At 37.9% G+C, this 22,921-nt stretch overlaps 1 protein-coding gene across 1 annotated transcript; it reads left to right on the top strand.

The window, feature by feature from the left end:
* The first annotated feature begins 1,067 nt into the window (after positions 1–1,067).
* On the top strand, positions 1,068–22,067 carry tbc1d13 (TBC1 domain family, member 13). The gene is made up of 12 exons (XM_088282163.1): positions 1,068–1,243; positions 4,915–4,988; positions 5,080–5,120; positions 6,173–6,234; positions 6,439–6,538; positions 13,853–13,935; positions 14,069–14,228; positions 17,270–17,480; positions 17,691–17,854; positions 18,144–18,304; positions 18,393–18,450; positions 19,717–22,067. Exons 1-12 carry the CDS (start codon positions 1,221–1,223, stop codon positions 19,780–19,782), a joined length of 1,203 nt encoding a protein of 400 aa, XP_088138289.1. The 5' UTR covers positions 1,068–1,220; the 3' UTR covers positions 19,783–22,067.
* Positions 22,068–22,921: the final 854 nt, after the last annotated feature.

Below are 22,921 nucleotides of genomic sequence, written 5' to 3'. Positions count from 1 at the left end.
GAAAAAACATGCACTGCTTTGAAATTGCAATCCCCTAAAATAATCCACATTCGTACTCTGATTAGGTTTTTTTTTTTTTTACAGTTCATTTTTTTGGGGGGTATCCTGAATACTTAATGCTGTTACCCCCAAGCCTGTACACCAGGGGTCTTGAGTCCTGTTCCTCAAGTGTAACACACTTGATTCAAATGCTTTGCTGATTATCTGATCATTTGAACCAGGTGTGTTGCAGCAAGGAGCAATGGAAAACAAGCAGGATACCAGCCATCTAGGAACATGATTGAGGACCCCTGTTGCACAGAAAGCAAAGTGTTTAATACCCCTTCCTGCAATGTCATAGCCACATAATTAATTTAATTCAAATCCCTCAAAATTCACGCATTCGTCTGTGTGGTGATAATATTTCATACATCTTAGGGTTCAGTGGCTTGTCATTGGGGCTGTACCCTCAAGGATACACATATTGTACCATTTAAGCGGGTCACACATTGTGACGCTTAAGATTTGTACTGTTTGTTGGCATCATCATAGGGAACAGTACAAATTAAATGTACCTTTGGAGTACATATTTGTACCATTTATTGGCAAATCTGTATCCAAGGATACTGTTTAGATCAGTGATAGGCGACATTTTAAAAATGATTAACCGACCAGACCTAATCAGCTTTGAATTGTATTGACATTAATTCATAAGACAAAATTTTGGTTTTCCTGAGCACAATCTTAAGCACACAGAAGAAAATCATGGTGCAATCCTACATGGAACATCTCTTGAGACATCTGAAAATGGCTGGATATCGACCCGTGCTTGTGATGAGTGCATCCAATCTGATGATGCTTGAAAGGAACAATCCATCATAGTGGGGTATGGATAGTTTATGTTTGTTTGTTTTTACACTTGGGTTAAATCGTAACTGTCTTTGTTTAAGTAGAAATGGAAATGGAGGCCCTTTCAGTGGGGGGACTTGATCTGAGTAAAATTGTTGTTAAAAGCTTGATCCCGGAATGAATGAAACTCGTAAGTCAAGGTACAGTACATACTACGCCCCTCCCCTTGTCAGTACAAGTCACGTGCGAACACTAACACGAACTCAAGGGTGCTTGGACAGTGGTGTGGTTCTTTCCCACTGTGTGGTGAAGACGGAAGTGACAGGACGACTTCCCTCAGGCAAACACATTTTTGGAAATATTTGCATGAAAATATCGCCGCTTGCCCAGATATGTCCGTTGCATACAAAAACAGGTACGTTCTGCGTGGGATGATGTTAGCGAAACTAGCTGAAATATGCAATACACGGTCGTTATATTTACTACAGTGGCAAAAAGCATCCCGAACACACACGGGCTAGCAAAACCGTGAACTTTCATTCAAGGGCTATTGGAGATCACATCACTTGCATCACACTTTTGTCCTGTTTAAAATGTGACCGATGTCGTCAGGAAGTCGTTGCGTTGTCCCAAAAAACTCATATTTAGCTGTCCGTTTGCCAAGCTAGCGTTGCTAGCTTTCCGTTAGCATGTCAGCTGATAACATTCAACCAGCACGAGCCTCTAACGGCTAACATTTTGCTATTTTGCTGATTGAGTATTTTTGAAAATGTGTTCCAAGCTAAATTCTAAACATCAGACTAGGTTTCACTGAATCAACAGACTGTGCTCATTTGATATTCAACCCCGCTTTCTGTCAGCTCTACCCACATTTTCAGCAATAATTCCATGGTATTTTTCCTTCAAATGTGTTTGTGGACTGTGCTTGTTCATTTTTACAGGTCGTGAATTAGATAAACCATTGGGCATAAGAACGTGATAAATTCAGAAACGGATCCAAATGATGTTTGACATTTTCATTAGTAAATAGTAATAATCATGTAATCATTAGTAAATAGTAATTGGCAGCAACATTGGTGACATCCCAGTCCAAATAGATTTTTGATCTAATCCTCCTCTTTCACTGGTAATTTTAATAGGTTTCTATTCAGATTATTATTATGTTTTTACTCCTAAAACATGTTTGTACCTTTTCTACTTTCTGCCATAATGGAATCACTAGCAACTCAAAATCGTAGTTAATGGTGAAGTATGTATCCCACCCCATTTGTTTCCAGGTTTTCCTGGCACTTTATACTGTTGCACTACACATGCACATTTACATGTGGTTTATTCAGCACATGCATTGAGCACATGCTATTACACAAATGAGCTGATCGGAAATCAGAAATAACAGGATATTGTGCAGAATACTGTTCAAAATGTAAAATATTGAATATCTCGTCGGATTGTCAGGGTGTAGAGATAGTGTCGAGCCGTGCATTTCGCACGTAGGCCTTCAGTGAAGTCCTACTTAGTCCGATTTAAATAAATCCCCCTCATATTACCATCATTTATGACACCACGGCTGGAGATGTAGTATACAGAGACACACTACTCAGTGAGTGTTGAACGACCTAGCTTCTCTTAAAAGGTCCTTCTTGATAATGGCCTTGCAAGTATATCTGCAATTAAATCCACACTTTTCCCTCCTATGGCCATTGTGGTTTCCAAAAAGCCAGATTATATTTTGGATTTTCAAACGGCCGCCAGTTCCGACTTTCTGGTGTGCTGATTCCGCATAGCGCTACCCCCTCACAAGTGAGTATCCAATCACAAGATGCGTTCATCACCTTCAGCGTGAGGCCAGCGAGAAGGCCTTACTGTCATATCGCAACAGTCTATCAAATGTAAAAGCCTCTTGCTTACACAGAACAGACGCCCGCACGATTGTATCTGAAGGCCTCGGATGAAAGGTGCGTTCCACTGGTATTATGAAATCTGCCTGGCTGAATTCTAATTGGGTAAAAAGTAACCTAGACCTAAAAATACAACACTAGGATATAATATGGCATCAATGTGAAGAATATGATCATGGTTTCTTCACTATGTTAGGCCAGCAGAGAATTAGTGGGAATGGAAAAGTAACACATTGATGAGATGACGTGAAAAGCATATAAAACTGAGATCTTTACCGCAAATTTACAATCCGCTAGAAAAAAAGATTAAGTTGAAATTAAGTGCTAGTGGAACTTTGATTTAATAGAATAATAGGGGGCGTTGGCCGTTTAAGTCGATTGTCTGTTGACTTGAATTTGACATGTTTTTGTGTGTGTGTGTGTGTGTGGCCTGAAATCAACTTATACTGTCCAAATTAATGATTTTTTTACTTTTTTTGTGGCCTTAAAATGTCCATTACAGTACAAAATTATTTTAAATAAATAATCCCTCCATCCATAATCTGCACCGCTTGTCCTCACGAGGGTCGCACGGGGTGCTGGAGCCTATCCCAGCTATCTTTGGGCAGTAGGCGGGATACACCCTGAACTGGTTGCCAGCCAATCGCAGGGCACACATAGACGAACAACTATCCGCGCTCACACTCCTACCTAGGGGCAATTTAGAGTGTCCAATCAACCTGCCATGCATGTTTTTGGAGTGTGGGCAGAAACCGGAGTACCCGGAGGAACCCTGCGCAGGCACGGGGAGAACATGCAAACTGAAAATTATCCATGGATGCCAGGGTTTGACAAGAGGCTGGAGAATTGGCATCAGCGGTGTGCTCTGCCATCAAATGGTGTTTTAAACTGGACGTGCCGCGAGTTCAATTCACGATGGCAATACACACAAATGACTTTGGTCTTATCAATGTCACCATTAGGTACCTTTTAAAAGAAAACAAAAACTTGCTGTTCAGAATTGAATTTGCATAATTTTTTCCACTCGCCATGATGCTTTAGTTCTATAAATCGGCAAAAACTTCGCACAGCAAGCCCATGCAGGCGTGTCCTAAATTTTGCGTGCTTGATGTTTTTTTTATGGTCTCGCAAGCGTCAGCGCTACGTCATAGGACTCATTAGGCCAAGATGAGTCTTAATCGCTCGTTAAAAAAAATTGACGCCGTTAAAAGGGGCTTGGATTAATCCCATTAATAACGGCTTGGATTAATTATATTAATTACGCATTTTTCTGACACCTCTAATAAAATGTATTGTCAAGGTCATGATATCCACAAGGTCAAGGTCAAATTATTGGTAAAAAATTAAAGTTACTTAAATATGCACCAATTGCGAAGTGTCAAAATTCAGCGGGCCGTAGCTACCAAACCCCTGCTCTGATTGGCCTGAGATTGCTGGTTTTGTATTGTTCCATCACTATCAACAACTACACAATTTCATCCATCCGTCTATCCATTTTCTAAGACACTTCTCCTCACGAGGGTCGCGGGGGTGCTGGAGCCTATCCCGGAGGAAATTCACGCAGCCAAGGGGAAAACATGCATACTCCACACAGGAAGGCCGCAGCCGGAATCAAACACATGACCTCTGCACTGTGAATGTACACCAAAATCAATGAAATCAAAATTGGATTGATTAAACCAACCGAGTTGGCAGCAAAACTAGTGCAAGCGATTACATTTAATAACTAATTAATCACCAGCAAATCATTAATTAATTGTTATTAATTGCATTTTATTGTACTACTTTTCTTGTGAAGCTCGTAACAGGTATTTACTTGAATAATATCTTGGAATTACTAATGTAAAATCACCAAATGTGTGTAAGTGTATTTTAAATCAAAGCGTGTTCTAATGACTTTCTTTGATCCTTGAATACAATCTAAATAGATTAATCTCTACAGAAGTTTTTCTGAGAAATAATTCTCAAAATTTATACAGTACATTTAGTTGTAAGCAGCACACTCCAACAGTGTTGGTTTGCAAGGCCCAGGGGTAAGAGGGTTTTTGTTCTGAGATGATGTTCTAAAGATTTATAGCTAATATGGTCCAATATTTGCAAAGTATGCAAATTGTTTTTGAAGTAAACTCAGTTAACGAAGTTAAAATATTTCACTGAGTTAAAAATATTCTCCACTTTTTTTTCATAGAATACAGGACTTCAAAGTAGCTTTGACAGAAGAAAACATCAACTTGAAAACACTAAGAGAACTGTGCTTCAATGGTAAGTTTCTGTCATATTGCTCTGTCACATCCTATTGGTCTGATAAGTCATTGTTGAACCGTATTTGACCGTCCTTTTTTATTTCTTTTAGGAATTCCCTTTGAAGGAGGCATTCGGGCACTTTGCTGGAAGGTAAACATGATTTGTGTGGTTTGGATCAATTGTTTCCACCTACAGGTAATTTATTCAATGTACTGTATTGTCCAGGAAAACATTGTGTTATGAAGTTTTATGAACAATTATTTTGTAGAGAACCTGCCTTTTGTTACGTGCTTCCTTCTCCCACACTTGGCCCTGTTTGTAACTGATTGCAATAGTTGTTTTGTTTTTTTTAAGACTTCAGAATGACTTGAAAGTTATTGTTGGCTTTAAATGTCTCCTCTATGGCGCAAATAGAAAGCTGTTGTATATGCAGTCAGACGTTCCACTTAGGTTTCTTCCAATCACAGTTCCATTAGCGGCCGCCTAAATTTCTTATTAACATGGTCAAAAAGTTTGCATATGTGTATATACCAAATTTATTAGGGATAGTTGACTAGAGATGCCTTCCTTATTTTATTTATTGGGGTCTCACGGATGCTGCAGATGTCAGCCCCTGCTACTTAATACGAAAAAATATGACAGAGTGGTAGTTGTTAGGGCTATACTGCTCCAGTGTGACGCATTGGTGAATCATCATCTGCAACAGAAAGATAGGTCTTTGGTCACAATTTTTTATCATTGTGTTAGATTTTTTTTTTTTTATTTCAAAACATACTAGAATTGTCTTAAACGGTATCGTTGATTACTCAAACAGTGAATACTCATACTGGTATTGGTCTGAAAAAAAGTGGTATTGAACATCCCTTGTCTTTGTTGTAGTGGAGCATCTCTTAAATTGGAGGAAAAAAACACACAAAACTCAATGTCTCCTCTCGTGGCAGAAATTTATTGCATGTGTGCAACAAGCTTCTGTAGCTGGATAACTGACTGCCAAGGTCCCCCCTCTAGGACCTTTTGCCATGGGTGATCACGCCAGGGGTATAAAGCCCCAGTCAACTTAACTCCTTGGATCATTGCGACACTCAAACTGCTCCATTATGATAAAAAAATAGCAAAATAAAAGTAAATGTCAAAATTGGTAACAGGAAATTGCGACGCAATATATCAATTACAATAAAGGCTTTCTACTCTACTCTTTATAGATCCTTCTTAATTACCTTCCTCTTGATCAGACACGATGGGACTCGTTCCTGAAAAAGGAAAGGTAGAGTAAACTTTCTCCATGCTTATTATCATCATTATTATGTATGGCGATTGCAGTGAAAATAGGAGACATAGGTTATTTCTCAACATTTTTTTTTTTTTTAATGAAAATAAATTTTCCAGAATCTAGTTTATCTTTAAATATTGATAATACTCCACCGCTTATAAAGGTAGAATTACGTCATGAAAATTTCATTTGCTACAGGGAGGTGTATTCCCAGTTTCTGAAAGAAATGATCATCCAACCTGGCATTGCCAAAGCCAACCTGGGCCTATCCAGAGAAGACGTTACTATGGAAGACCATGTGAGTCTCGTGTTTTTGTTCTACAGTGTTGCTTGAATCAAATGACACTAACCCAGACAAAATTATTGGTACTCTGCCATTAAAAAACAAAAAAACTGACCCTATAAAGTGAAACAAATTCTTAAAAAATGTTTACACCACAGAGAAGAGTATTAACAAGCCTGCTAAATTTGAATAAATAAATAAATCGCACAGTATGTGCACAAGTTTTGTTTTGTTGTTATCTCAGTAGAGTGAGACTGAATTGGAATAACATGCACTATCATTTATAAAAATGGCAGCTTGTAGGATCAGTGGGTAACAAAACTTGCTTCAGACACGGCACTAGTGTTCAAATCCCGGTCTGGGCGAATGGTAACATGCAGTTGCGTCCTTAGGCAAGACTTTACACTATACACCGCTTACAAGCCCAAGCCTGAAAATGATAGTAAAGGCAGCAGCATGACTACAACATGAGAGACTAAAATTCATGGGGTTTTTTTTGGAGAAAATTTATTAAAAATAAAAAACTAAGACATGTCTAAGTATTTGCAGCTTTTGCCCAAAAGTGAGTGGAGGCGCATCAGTGTGGAGTGGAACCTTCAACTTAATTGGAAACCACCCATCGTAAATGCAGTTGATTGGACATGATTTGGAACGGTACAAATCTCTCTGTCGATCCATTTTCAGTTTGTAAACAACGAAGGAGTAATCAGTAGTGTTGTCGTTCGCGAACGATTAGTTAAAAAAGAACGAATCTTTTCACTGATTCGTTGTTTTTTTTTTTTTTTTTTTTTTTTTCGTCAATCTTCGCGAACATCCAACCAGCAGCCAATGTCAGATATAAACGAGATTTACTGAACATACTGCCACGCTATTGGCGTTCACGAAGCAATCCGTGACGTCAACGATTCAGTGAGTGAACGTGTCGCTGCTGTTTCTGGTTCATGCGAACGAGAACTCCATGCAGTACATCAGTTCAGTCAGTGAACGCTGTTTTGTTGTAAATGATTCACGCCAGGGAAGGACCCACTCACCAACAGCACTCATTTCGTGCTCGCGGTGACAAGCTTTCATTGGCATCCATTTCTGCAAGCAAACGGCTAATGCTAAGTCCATCCAAGCACCGGGAGCAAGCGCCAAGCGCATGAAAACAAATAAGAGCGAATGACAAACTTACAGTCCCTCGCAGATCGTGATGAGGCGCCCCGGTCTGCAGCAGCTGGGAGATGACGTTGTTATAGGGGACATCTTCGTTTGAAAATATTTATTCCAATACATTTTAAATGGCACATAGGTGCACTTAAATATTATCCTCTCTGTCTACTGCAACTATTAAGTGGTGCAATCATCAAAATGCTTTTTACCATTGAATTGCACTTTTATTTCAATACTTGTTTGGTGCTCGAGTGTTTTTTTTCAATTCTCGCTTTTAATTCAGCGCAACAGAACGTTTAACAACCAGACACGCAGTCATCCGCTTCATTTGACAGCCTGCACTTCGTAATGCGTGAAAAAAAGAACACACCGTGCGCGTGACGGCCGTGTGTTAAGTCCTCCAAAATAACAAATGTTTATAAATGTAGGAATAGTGTCTACTGCGATTATTATTGCTGTTAGCATTTAATCACCATTATTATAATCACGATTATAATGATGCTTGTTTTAAATTTTACATCACAACTTATTTTAGAGTGTTTCATTCTGTGTTTTTGTTTTATTTTGTTTGTTGGGAAGTCCAGTGCATTATCACCGAACAAGAATACAACTATTTGCCTGACGTGCTTATAGTACATCAATGCAAATTCCCACCAAGCGATGCATTTAATGTGGAGAAGGTGGTGATATTGACATGAGCTGTGTGCGCCTGGATGATGAAGTTTATTTATGTTCAATAAACCGAATTTAACAACCAGACGGGTAGTCAAATGGGCTTTAGATGAGCGTTTAAAAAGTTGTCATCCAAGTAACTTACCTCGGGTATTTTGAACTCAGCCGTCACTCACTCGTGAATCTTCGTGAACGACCAGTCAGCACCCGCAGCCAGCGTCAGGCGGCGCGGGTCTTGACTGAACGTACTGCCCTTCACCAACTAAGTCAGAGAATGCGACCTGTTGTCCCTTCCCGTTCACGAAAGGATTTGGTGAGTGAACGATTCGTGACGTCACTACCCGTTCACGAAAGGATTTGGTGAGTGAACGATTCGTGTCGTCACTTCCCGTTGACGAAAGGATTCGCTGAGCGAACGATTCATGATTCTCTTGAACAAATCTTTTTGATAAACTGATTCTAATGATTCAGTTCACTTAAAAGAACTGTTATGCCCATCACTCGTAATCAACATGCGCATGCAAAGCTAGTGCAGAAAGGATGGCCTAGTACGTTAATAGTATCTACACACAAGCCGAGATTGCAAAAATTCCTTTAAAAAACTAACATTGCCAGATGGGAAGCAACTTTCAGATCCTAATGGGATTACCGGGTGGGAGGAAGATGTTACAAAGTGTCTCGTTGTTCATCTTTATTTAGTGGAGAAACTGTGTTTACACTAGGCTCCTTTGTTTGATTCCTCCAATTGAGAAAAATTTGAACTACTTTCCGTTGCAATTCGTTTATCCATTTACACTAATGTCAGGTTTAAAAGGTCCTGACGCCTTCATTAGACTGAATTAAATGCAGAGAACCAGAGGAATAACCAGGGAAGGTTTTGTCTTTTCTCCATCGCGGATTGGAGGAGAAGCCAGGAGGTGAAATAGGCGTCTTGCCAGTTCAATCTACCGCACTCTCACTGACTTCTTCGCCCATCCCTCTGGACTTTATTCAGAGAAAAACGAAACTTATGGAAAGTGAAACTTAAACAAGCGTGTGGGTGTGTCAGTTGTGCGCATGTGTGCTGAAGCAATGATGTGTGTGTCTGTGTGTGTGTGTGTGCAATTATTACTGATACAAATAGTGTATAAAAACATGATTAAAAATACACAAACTATTTACATACTCTCACAACTAAAGATAGGCATGTCGTCAAAATAATGCCACATTTAAAAAATAAATAAATAAAAATCTTCCTATCTACATGTGCCTTCCCTGTTTTTTCTTGGAACGGTAATGTGTGTTCAAGTAATTCTAGTAATCAAGTAAATTAGTTACTTCTGTAATCAAGTAAAAGTACTTAGTTACTTTTGAAATAAAGTAATCCAGTATTCAAGTAATTTAGTTACTTTTAAAATCAAGTCATTCCAGTTTTTAAAATTGAGTAATTCTAGTAGTCAAGTAAATTAGTTACTTTTAAAATAAAGTAATTCCAGTAATTACGTAAAATGTCATGTCATGTCATTATCAACACCGCTTATCCTGTACACAGGGTCGCGGGAGGGTGCTGGAGCCTATCACAGGTGACTAGGGGCGAAAGGCGCACTACGCCCTGAACTGGTCGCCAGCCAGTCACAGGGCAATTACGTAAAATATCTGTTACATATAAAATCAAGTAATTCTAGTAATCAAGCAATTTTTTTACTTTTTAATCAAGTAAAGGTACATAGTTACTTTTGTTGTAAATGAGTAAAAGTACTTAGTTACTTTTGTAATCAAGTAAAAGTACTTAGTTACTTAGTAAAACTAGTTACTTTTGTAATTAAGTAAAGTACTTAGTTACTTTTGTAATTGACAAGTAAAAATACTTGGTTACTTTTTTAATTGAGTAAAGTACTTAGTTACTTTTGTAATTGACAAGTAAAAGTACTTAGTTACGTTTGTAATCAATTATGAGTATTAAGTTACTTTTCTAATCGAGTAAAAGTACTTAGTTACTTTTGTAATTAAGCAATCCAGTATTCAAGTAAAGTAATTTACTTTTAAAAGCACGTAATTCCAGAAATTTACTTTTTTTTAATACATTTATAATAAAGTATATCCAGTATTCAAGTAAATTGGTTACTTTTAAAAATCAATTCCACTAAAGTAAATTAGTGACTTTTAAAATGGAGTAATTCAGTAATCAAGTAATCGAGTAAAAGTACTTAGTTACTTTTGTAGTTGAGTAAAAGTACTTAGTTACTTTTGTAATCGAGTAAAAGTACTTTGTTACTTTTGTAATCAATTACGGGTATTTAGTTACTTTTTAATCAAGTAAAGGTACTTAGTTACTTTTGTTGTAATTGAGTAAAAGTACTTTTGTAATCAAGTACTTAGTTACTTTTGTAATCGAGTAAAGTACTTAGTTACTTTTGTTATTGAGTAAAGTACTTAGTTACTTTTGTAATTAATTACGAGTATTTAGTTACTTTTATAATCAAATAAAAGTACTTAGTTACTTTTGTAATCAATTACGAGTATTTAGTTACTTTTATAATCAAATAAAAGTACTTAGTTACTTTTGTTGTAATTGAGTAAAAGTACTTTTGTAATCAAGTAAAAGTACTTAGTTACTTAGTAAAAATAGTTACTTTTGTAATTGAGTAAAGTACTTAGTTACTTTTGTAATCGAGTAAAGTACTTAGTTACTTTTGTAATTGAGTAAAAGTACTTAGTTACTGTTGTTGTAATGTGTAAAAATACTTAGTTACTTTTGTAATCAATTAAAAGTACTTGGTTACTATTGTAATAAATTACATGTATTTAGTTACTTTAGTAATCAAGTAAAAGTACCTAGTTACTTTTGTTGTAATAGAGTAAAAGTACTTAGTTACTTTTGTAATCGAGTAAAAGTACTTAGTTTTGTAATTGACAAGTAAAAATACTTACTTACTTTTGTAATCCATTTAGTTACTTTTGTAATCAAGTTATTATTATAAGTATTATAAGTATTAATTAATTAATTTGGATTTGCAACTACCTGTCTGAGTACCATATCAAATGTTGCACTGCCAGTCACACCTGGTTCAATATAATCCAGCACTCACCCCAGTTTTAACCACACACTGTCTAATTACGACAATGAATCAACGTTAAGACTTGAGTCCAATAAGCTAGTGGTGGTGCTGTGGTATAGTCAGTTATCTGGCTTCCACAGAGATGCGGGTTCAATTCTCACAGGAGCTACTATGTAATAATCGGTGTTTGTTTTTCCAACACAAGTTTGGTTCAATATTTAATTTTCTAGTATTTACATGGAGTGATGTGATTAATGCTTTGGTTGACAATGGTCCTCCAAGATTTCATTTACTTCTATATTGTTGAGGACAGGGCATTCAGTAAACGTTTTGCTGCTTTGAACCCTACCTATATTCTCCCTACCAGACTGATATGTATGAATGGATATGAAAAAAAACAGACTGAGCCGCAGTTGCAAAAAACTTTTTTGAATAAAAATGAACAGAATGAAACTTTTTGTGAGTACATTTTTTATCCACAACAATAAAAACTCAATTACTGCATTTTCCTCCATCCTTTCCATGTCATAATGAGTACAATCCTAATCAAAACTTTGCACAAGAAAACCTCTTCCTTTCATGTCGATATACTTTATGTCCGCTTGGTAGTGCCAAAGAGGCTTGAACCACCTTTGAGGCTTCTACACGTGAGTCAAACCAATTGCATGGAAAGCCTCAATCAAGAAGCTTCATCCCACCATCACTACTTAAAGGCGCATGAACATAGCTGCAGAGAGAAAAGACTTTACTTTTCTTTTTTTTTTTTAAACACCGAATTTACCGACATGGGCAAAATTATGTCGGTTATTGTAATAAATTTCGGTAACGGTAAATTTTCGGTTTATCACCCAGCCCTAGTCTGGCATGTTGGCCTGAACAGAGCATCCTTGTTTACCTGTTCCAAATGCACAATAGTTAAAAGCATTAATATACAAATCCTCAATGTTTAAAGACCAAATTTGTGGTCATCTTGACCCACAGTGTTTTTGAGAAGTAAATCTATTTTAAGAATACTCAAGTTATTTATTTTTTTAACGCGAACGTCCTAGATTAGTTAGACCCATAGCAACGCCTTAACAACGAAAATACTTTTGTTTGGCAATTGCCGGTATTCTTTGGGAATGACATCACACAAAGAACCACGAGCTGCGAGTCGCCATTCTAATACATTGTTTATTGTCCGGTGAGCTGCTCGACTGACATTGTTTTTGCGTTTTTTGCCTTTTGGCGATATGCTGCTCGACTGACATTTTGCGTTTTATGCCTTTTGGCGATATGCCTCAGCGCTGCGAAGCATCTGAGTGAGCATCGGAGAAACCAACTTTTTTGTCAAATACTATATTTTCACGACCATAAGGTGCACATTAAAGTTCCAAAGCTTCTCCAAAATATACAGGACGGCCTTGTGTACAGACCAAGCTCTTATATATGTACACGTGTTTCTCTCTTGAGTGACACGCACCTGACCAATTTGGGACTTTTCACACAGCATGTTAATAGCCCTTGTTGGTAAAGCCTAGTCGACACAGCGCTGTGGAATTGACTGAGAAAGATACATTAAGTAAACACACCTTTTGCTGACTGTTTGAGACAGTTAGTTGACAACAGACCAGTATGTATGTGTGGGAGAGAGCAGGGTAAAAGGGCAGCTGTACACGATGTCGAAGTCTGTCTTATCATTCATGTTATTGCAAGCCAGAAACATCACAGGTTACAAAACAGACTCTGCCTAAAAAAAACAACAAAAAAAAACACGCTGGCCAAAGCACACACATCTCTCTAACTAGCCTTCTGATTGGCTGAGGCTGAAGGACTCCCACAATGTTTTTCATCACTTGATACAAGTTTTGTGTTCATTTTATTTCTTTTTGGGATATGAATGGCATGAGAGATACGTGTTTTGTGTGAATTGTATTTCTTTGTTGCTTGTTTTGGTTGTTTTATTGTTTGCTCGTTTGTTGTTTGCTTGATGTTGGGTGATAGTTTTGGTTTTGATGTTAAACCGTGACTGTAAGGAGTGTGGTGACTAGTGACATCCATCCCCCGACATAGTGTGATCACTTACTGCTAATGGCAATGTGTCTGACATATTGCTGGTTGAGTTGCCACAAAAGTTGGCCTAGCATCTGCGGCGCTGCCGATGATTTGTCACCAGTTCATTAAATTTTGTCCCTTCAAAGCTGTCTTTCTCAAAATGTTTGCTAGCATGCATGCATGTTTTAACACATCTTTTATCTTATCTGCGGCAAATAATATGGTGTGCCCTTTACCAAATAATTTAAAAAAAAGAAATTTCATGCTTTATTATTTTATTAAGTATAATTAGTGCCACAAAAAGATTTTATTTGCCATTTTCCGAACTTACCTCACACTAGGTCTATAAAGAAACTGGTCTGTTGCACAGGCTAATGGTTAGGTACCTATTGGTATTTTATATATTTTTTTTTCTTCTTGTTTTGTTTTTCAGCCTCTAAATCCAAATCCAGAGAGCAGGTGGAATACATATTTCAAAGACAATGAAATTCTTCTTCAAATTGATAAGGATGTAAGGTAATGGACCTAACTCAGCATCTGTTTCTTCCTAAATCTCCTTTGTCCTCTTTAATATATTAGAATTACACTGAGTTACTCAATATTGGTTTTCTTGCACCTGCAATGAAATATAAATGCTTGCATTTTACAGGAGGCTGTATCCTGACATGGCATTTTTTCAGCGTCCTACGGATTACCCTTGCCAACTTATCTTAGACCCTCAGAATGATTATGAGACATTGCGTCGACGAGTGGAACAAACTACCCTGAAAGCACAAACTGTCAATCGCAACCGCAGCGGAGTAACCAATGTATGTATACATTTCTTCTTTCATATGCTGTATTTGCTAACTTAATGTTCTATTCATAACATTGTAAAGATGAAGGGAAAAACAATTTTATTTGTATTTAAAACTGATTTCTAATTTCAACTCTGATAATGTTGTTGTATAAGTGTGCACACCCTCTTATGACGGCGGATGTGCGAGTTTTCGGAATTAACCGTTTAAACTCTCATTGCTGAGAGTCATCATGCATCTGCCACAATTGTAAATGCCTCTGATTAACTCAGTGCTTCTCAATTTTTTGTGTCACGCCCTCCTACCAAGAAGAAAACAATTTGCGCCCCCCCACCACCAACTTTTATACATTTCGTACTATTGTACATGTTCTTTGTATATTAATGTTAGATTGTCAATAAAATATCCCTTAACGAAGCTAAATTGATATAAAATATCATTTTGAGGACGACTATTGTGAGGATCTCGAAACTCAGTACTGTTGTGCAAATATTGATGAGATGATAAATATTTACATGTTTTTGTTTTGTTTTTTCAATTTTATTTACATGAACAAACCAAACCGTTATTAATACTTGCATAATATAGAAAAGACAAAAAAGCCAGGGGGAATTTTAAATAAAAATTCTATATAAATAACATAAAGCAACAGTTTTAATGTTTACTATACATTTTTTTACGTTTACAATACGTTTGCCGTCGAACCTCTTCGTTGTGATGTCAGCCATTTCCATGTTCCTGAGAGCGTCTGCTAAATTGCTAACGTAGCCGTCGTCTTTAGACACGTAATGGTTGCAATACAACATTTCTGTTCGTAGCTGCTGGCTCTCCGCCCAAACGCGGTTCGAGTCAGACTTCTGTTAAAAGTCGAGCGTACATCGAAGCAAATTATTTTAGCAATTAGCGCGCTTAGCTCCTCCTTGCTCGCCTCCTCGTTTAGAACTCTATTTGTTTGTGGAGTCGTTTATTTGCCATCACGATCACGTAGCTTGTTGCTACTGCTGTGCGCGGACTTACATATACCGTATTTTTACGGCCAAAAGACGCGCCGTATGAAAGGGCGCAGTACCAGTTGAGGGTGCTATTTCTGTATTTGATACATAGATAGAACGCACCGTATCATTGGGCGCAAACAGCACCGAGCAACCGAGCAGTCGCGCTGGCTGCTCAGTCGCGCAAGCGTGTTTTTAAAATGGCAGCGGGAGTTCGGTGGTACTTAATTTTAGCTTTTAACAATGTGCTGAAGTTGTCCTCTTCCAAAAATGCACCAAGTCCTTGTCTTCTGTATCCAAGATAAACAGCTGGACAGTTCTCCACCAAACACTAGAGTCATTATCAGTCTGCCTCGCTGCCGCGCAGCCCCTCAGATGGGATGCCGACACAATGCCGGTGTGAGCAAGTCACTAATCAACAAACGATGTGCGGTCACGGTGTTACATCAAAACTAAAACTATCACCCCAAATCAACTGAATAGCATAAGAGTGTAGGCCCAGCAAAATTCTGCCTCCCAGATTACCATACAATACCTTAGTTTACATGTATGCACACTAAAACAGAAGATAGCATGGCTAGCTGTTTTTAAAAAGGCAACAGGAGCAAAACTGATTTTGGTTGTATTTTATTGAACTATTTAAAAATGTACTCACATTATTATTAATCAGTCATCATCCACAAATCCATCAAAATCGTCTTTTGTATCAGAAATAAACAGCTGGGCAAGTTCTCCCACAAACACGCCAGGTTCCCTCTCGTCATTGTCAGATTCCCCCTCGTCATTGTCAGAGTCCCCGTGTCGCTGCTGCGTGCGGCTCCTCATGATGCCGGCTTTTGCGAAAGCTCTAAGAACAGAGCTAGCAGACACGTTTGCCCATATAGAGACACTGGGGCCTGCGTTGTCGTTCACGCCCATCATTCCCCTCTCACGTCCGCCTGCTGTCGTTAGCCACGCCCGCCTACCGTAGTTCAAATAAAGGCCGTTCTGCTGCAGCTTAAGGGAGCTTGGCGCAGGGCATTTAAGTAGCGCCGAATGAAATCACTTCCGGGACAACGAGCGACAGGGCGACGCTTTTTTTTTTTAATCAGTACTGCGTGACAGGGCGACGCTTTTTTTTAAATCAGTACTGCGTGAACTAGGGGCACAAACAGGTTTGACGAGCTCAAACTCGCGTTGTCTGAGATCGCCTTTTTCTGTCTCAAAACGATGCATCTTTCAGCCTACTACGGAGGAAAAAAAGCATGTTCCCCAGGGTCCCACGCGCCCCCCCTCAGCATCTCGGGTGGGCGCGCCCCACTATTTGAGAATCACTGGACTAACTCCACATTAAGATTAGTTATTCTTGCTTGCTTTTACTGGAGTGTTTGCATTGCATTATACAGCTAAAGCATTAATCCACAGAGAGCTACAATAGCATCAGAGGGATCTCATTATTCAAAGGTGTGAGTAACTAGAAGGTTACAAAACAATTTCCAGGGCATTAAATAAACCTTGGAACACAGTGATCGTAGTCATCAAGTGGAAAAAATGTAACACAACAGTGACATTACCTAGAACTGGACGTCCCACCAAAATTGATGATAAGTCAGGGTTAAATATTCTTTATTGAACATGTTCAAAAAATACAGAGCGAATCAAAACCAATAGAAGGAAAGTAGAGTAGTTGTGATTGTTTGAACACTTTTATTTAGGCAACAGCTTGACAAAAACGAGCTACAAATAATTATAAAGTTCTCTCTTCTCCGACACGCTCTGGTAAGACGACGCCCTTTTGTAAATGATGACCTCACTAAGCATTTAAGTCAAGAGAGAGCATGCGCATAGCATAACATAACCTTGTGATTAGCGACTTGTACCTCATTAATATGCTTGATTTTGGGCTCACACACGAAATGGACTCTCTTCCCTGATTGGTTTGGAGGGACAAATGGCCCTTTCACAGTTTCACGTTTCAATTAGTTTGTTTGAGGGGCAAAATACACAAACAGTAGTGCGAAACAACTTGATGTAGTAATTGCACAGTTAACGCCCTTGAGTAAATTCCATCTGTCCTCCCAGGTCAGCTCCCCTGGAAAGTCTTTGAACCTGTATCCATCTAATGAATATGAGGTGTTGCCCAATGGGAGTGAAGCACATTGGGAAGTGGTGGAGCGCATCCTCTTCATCTATGCCAAACTCAATCCTGGGATTGCTTATGTCCAGGGCATGAATGAAATTGTTGGGCCTATTTACTATACCTTTGCCACTGACCCCAACAGCCAATGGAAAGGTAGATTGTTTACATTTCTTTCGGTTGAAATACTGTGTAATTCCTTTGTCATTTGTTCAACCATTGCACATCTAGTTTAGGTGCTTTGCAATTCACATTGTGTTATAATTTAAATTGAAGCAAATGGAAGGTTGAAGTAAACATGTGTGACATTCTGTTATGTTTGTGAACTGAAATAGATGTAATAGTGTTACATTTTTTTCTTTGCAGAGCATGCAGAAGCTGATACGTTCTTCTGTTTTACCAACCTAATGTCAGAGAACAGAGATAATTTCATCAAGAGCCTGGATGATTCCCAGTGTGGCATAACATACAAGATGGAGAGTGTGTACTCAATGCTGAAAGAAAAAGATCAGGAGCTCTATTTCAAGCTTGTAAGGACACAATAAAATGTTCTTAATTTGTCTTCTTCCCCCAAACATGTTCATTGTTTTTATCAATATTAATGTCATTATTTTTTTTTATTAATGTTAAGATGGTTGTTTGGATATACACTGCCCTCTATAATTATTGGCACCCGTGTTAGATGTATTCTTAAACTTCTAATAAGTTTATTTTTTTTCTAAATAATAAAGGACCTACATTTTAAGATAAAGGAAAAGCCAACCAAATGAAATTCATTTTGGCATTAATGGTGTGTTTCTTCTTTTTCCTTGCACACAGCTCGAACAGAATATCCAGCCTCAGTACTTCACCTTCCGCTGGCTGACCCTGTTGTTATCACAGGAGTTCCTCCTACCAGATGTCATCCGCATTTGGGACACTTTGTTTTCTGACCAGGAGCGCTTCCACTTCCTCATCCTGGTCTGCTGTGCCATGCTCATGTGAGAGACTCATCCCCACTGTGACAAATTGAGTACTTATGCTGTGTCATGTTATTCACGGTTTCTCTTCAACTGAACACATTTACAGACTGATCCGGGATAACCTCCTGGCGGGAGACTTCACAGTGAATATGAGATTATTACAGGTAGGTGTCTTTTGGAAAAAGCAACCAAGGTTGGAAACTTTCTGCTTTCTTTTATTTCTCCTCCTCCAAAATGCAAGCAGACTAAAATGCATCACAACAAACGATATGAGAACGTTCTTTTTTTTTTTTTCAAACTGATTTGAATTTTAAAATTGATTTTAATTTAAAAGATTTGAGTCACATTTAATCATTCCACTTTAACATATAACAAGATACATATTGATTCACGACAAACACAAGAAACTTATTGCATCATATCCTCTCGAACTGAGCGGTACCATGTTGAATTAAATCAAAACTTTCCACTCTAAAATCTTATTGTCCTTGAATTGTACGGCTCCCATGTATCGTGGGCTATTGGAGATATGTCCACACCTTCCGCTGTAACAATGTGGTTTAAACATTGACACGACGCTTAAATATTGGAAAAAAACAAAACATGTGAACTTAAATGACACAATTCAAATGTATTGCACATAAAAATATATGATATAAGCTATTATATACTTTATCCAATGGTGTACTTAAATATTGACCAATGATGTATTTTGTTTACCATTGCAGTATTTCTATCATTGCATTACTTTTATTATTGCAGTATTCTTAACATTGCAGTACGTTTATCATCGTAGTATTTTTATCATTGCAGTATTTTTTTTCTCATTGCAGTATTTTTTATGATTGCAGCATTTTTATTTATTTCCCCTGTGTACCATGGACAGACATTAGGAGTGTTTCCTTACACTTGTATATGTCGTGGGATGTAAGTGTGTATATAGATGGGGATTTGTGTATATACGTATATACTGTGTATATTTGCATGCTTTTTATGAATGTCTGCTGCTAATGTTATACATTAACAGCTACATTACGCTGCCGCCTCTGTGTGATCTATAGCTTTGCTGCTGTAACACTGCAAATTTACCCATTGTGGGACTGTTAAAACTCATTCACGACCAGCCCAGTAAAAAAAAATGGCTCTTTGACGTATTTAGCCGTCAATGGTATTGAATGAGTTAAAGGACATCTTTTATCTTTATCTTTATAATCACTTTTAGGGTGGCATCAATTATTTGCATAAACTTACTATTTGTGGAGTCCACAGTACTATTGAGTGTATCTTGACAAAACAGTTACTATATAAATGGTACCTGGCATTACCATACTGACCTTTTCCAAAAGAAAAACTTTTCAATACAGTGAGGATCTTAAATTGAATTTATTGGATAATCATTTTGTTCATTCCATGTTTGATTTTGTACTCAGGATTACCCCATCTCAGATGTCCATACCATCCTGACAAAAGCCAAAGAGCTGCAGGATAACTCCTAACCTGTTCAACCCTCCATCACCTGCTTCCTGTCAGTAGTGAGTGGAAGCCCAAACAACAGCTAAGCATTATCAATTATGTTTAAGGACCTAAATGCATGTGTTGTGGGGGGGAAAAACAGCATATTGCCTTTTAACTGGACGACTGATATTGTAGTCAGCGGCGACTTCTCAGAAAACGATGAAACGTCCTTCACTGTGGTGAGGAGGAAATGCATCTGAGTGCATTACAGGGAGCAGGTCCCTGTGGCCATCCTCCATTCTCAGTCATCTCTCCCATGGAGACTTGTTGCCCTAACCAAGTTTGCATCCGGGGCTGCAGGAGGCGTGTTGCATTAGTCCAACCAATCGTTTAAGAAAACATTCCAGCGATGTTCAACAATGGAATCGACATTTGAACGAAACACTGCAATAGCATTTGTAAGCGTATTCTATTTGTTTGCATGTTTTCCTTTCCTAGATTTTTGATTGTTGTGTTTTAAAAATTTGATGAATTCTGTATACAGTTCTATGATTTTTGACAGTGACAGTATTTGAAAGGTAATTATGAAGTTATTGGACAACATGTTTTGGAAAATGAGTAGTACGATACTTCAGCATTGTGCCTTTTGCCCTGTGATGATTTTAAATTTTTGTCTATTTCAACCTGACACAATAAAATATTAAAGAAACAACATCCCAAAATAAGTCACACTACCAAATATGTAGTTTTACAACTACTTGACGAACCCAGGTTTATGTTGCAAGGAAAATGAGAGTTTTGACTTTTATGAGACAAATCTGCTTTGCACAGTTGACATAACGTACCGTACATGTCAAAAGCTTTTTTTCTCGATGTTGAGAGAGCACATGAGAGCTACATTGGGAAAATCTCTTGTGATCCATCTTATTTTCCTTTGCGGAATATGCAGCTCTCGTGCATTCATTCAAAACTCACCTTTGGGGACATTTAATGTTTTAGTATTGTGATGACACCGTTCTTGACATTGTAAGGATATTATCTCTGTGATCAACCCAACACTTGTGAATTTTGAAATGCTTCCTCCCCGTTTCCTGACCGAGTAGACGTTGCAATGCAAAGCCCTTAGTCAGTTTGGTATTGCAATGTGAATATACAGAATGTATCCATAAAACTTGGTCTGCCACATATCACTCACCCAAAAACATGTTAACAGGGTTAGCGTACTTAAAAAGTAAACAAAAGTGACGTCATCTCAGAATCATTTTTGCTTTGCTTAATGTAATGCGCATACAGTAACGAGGTTCCTTGTAGATTGATAACTTGCTCGATTGACCTAATCCAGAGGAAGTGTTTTATTTTGGTCAGTCTCTAATTGTCTCATGTATAATTATATCGAATTTCAATATGTTGGTATGTTATATCTTATGTTGTGACTTTCGCCATGTCCTATCATTGGTCGCCACAATGAGTCACTCGCATCATCAGTTTTAATGCCAGAAAACCTTCCAAACAATTCAACCCACATCGTCTGCATGAAAGTCAGCAGCATGTACCACCATACAAATGGTCGACTTTACACTTAAATAAACACTCCTCGTAAATTTGAATGTTGCATATTTTATGATTCACCTTTACCTGGTGAACTGGTACCTCTTTTGCCCAAACTGCATTTGTGTTCAGCATTAACACTTTTTTTTTTTCATCAGAAAGCTGCTAAAATGAATGTATATTCACTGGGGAGAGGTTGAGGAAGAGGTCAACTGGGGTATGTGTTGCCAATGTAAAAAAAAAAAAAATCAAATGTTTAAATTTGATATTATTTACAAGAGCTCAATTTTAATTTCATAATGCTGCAATGAAACGTATGCATTTGTTGAAGGCAGCTTATCTCTTTCTTTTTTTTCTGGACAATTGCTGTTGTTTTTTAAAAATGGTAACATCATGCCAGGAAATAACAATATCCTCACAGCAGCCTGCATACAGTAAATGTAGAAGCCTCCAACTTCAATCTTTAATTGTAACGACACATGCATGTATTGACTAAAAGTAAAACTGCATTAGCACCATTTAACACCAAAACAAAGCTTCATTTTAATATTCCAGGTGTGTGCAGTGTAAACCATTATGAAGCGCCTTAAGATTTAAGTTAGTGTTGGGGAGTTGTGGAGAGAGTTTCATACAGTGTTTACTGTACTTGATGTAAAATCTGTCAGGTTGCATGTTCCAAACTTTTTAATCATGATTTGGTAATGACTCCAGTGTTAATATTTGTAAATATGTTTTTACTTGTTTTCAGATGTGCATTAAAATAAATGATGGTACCTTATAGGGGTTTGATTTGTATCAATGATGCTGTTTGCCGTGCAAGATTTTGTTGAAATCAGAAGTTTACATACATACATGATATAAAATACAGCCTTTTCCCTCCATGTCTGACATGAAATCAGGCTGAACGCTTCCTGTTTTAGGTATGTTAGAACATAAATTTGGTGATCCCAAATGCCAGAATGAGAGATGGATTTTATCACAATTTTTCTATCCTGTGTTGACTACTTCGGTTAACATAATACTATACAAATTTATTTATGTGTCTCATTTCACAACAGCTGGAGCTGTAACAAAGCACTTTCAATATGGTGTAATATAAATCAGATGGAAAGTAGAACAGATATTAAAACACATACCCAGTAAATAACAGAAGAACAGTCTCATGATGAGTTGAAAGCTAAAGAATAAAAATGTCTTCAAACAAGTTTTAAAAATGGACACAGAGAGGGGGCTTGTCCAACATTTAATGGGAGGTCAGTCCTTAGGGAAGGACCGACAACAGAAAAGGCACGATCCCCCCTAAGGCTGCACTTAGTCTTCGGCATCTCCAGCAGCATTTGGTCCGCAGACCTGAGTCACCGGGCAGGTGCATAGGGGTGGAGGAGCTCAGAGAAGTACGCTGGGGCGAGGCCATTTAAAGATTTGAAGACGAACAGAAGTATCTTCGTGGGTACACAAGCCTAAAAAATATTCGGAACCACTTTGGTAGTGAGAGTTGTTTTTTTTTTACTTTGGTAATGAGAGTTATGTGTACATGAAACGAGTATACACTCGTGGTTAATGTTGGTGTTTCTGAATTCCAGGGGTTCATGAAGGCACATTAAGGCGTGACTGAGTGCGAGTGAGATGTGT

This window comes from Idiotropiscis lumnitzeri, chromosome 18 (genome assembly GCF_059441095.1).
Source record: "Idiotropiscis lumnitzeri isolate Australia: NSW breed Sydney's pygmy pipehorse chromosome 18, RoL_Ilum_1.0, whole genome shotgun sequence".
NCBI classification, from domain to species: domain Eukaryota; kingdom Metazoa; phylum Chordata; class Actinopteri; order Syngnathiformes; family Syngnathidae; genus Idiotropiscis; species Idiotropiscis lumnitzeri.
Note: the sequence above shows the minus strand (reverse complement) of the source record. Positions and strands in the feature narration are given on the sequence as shown.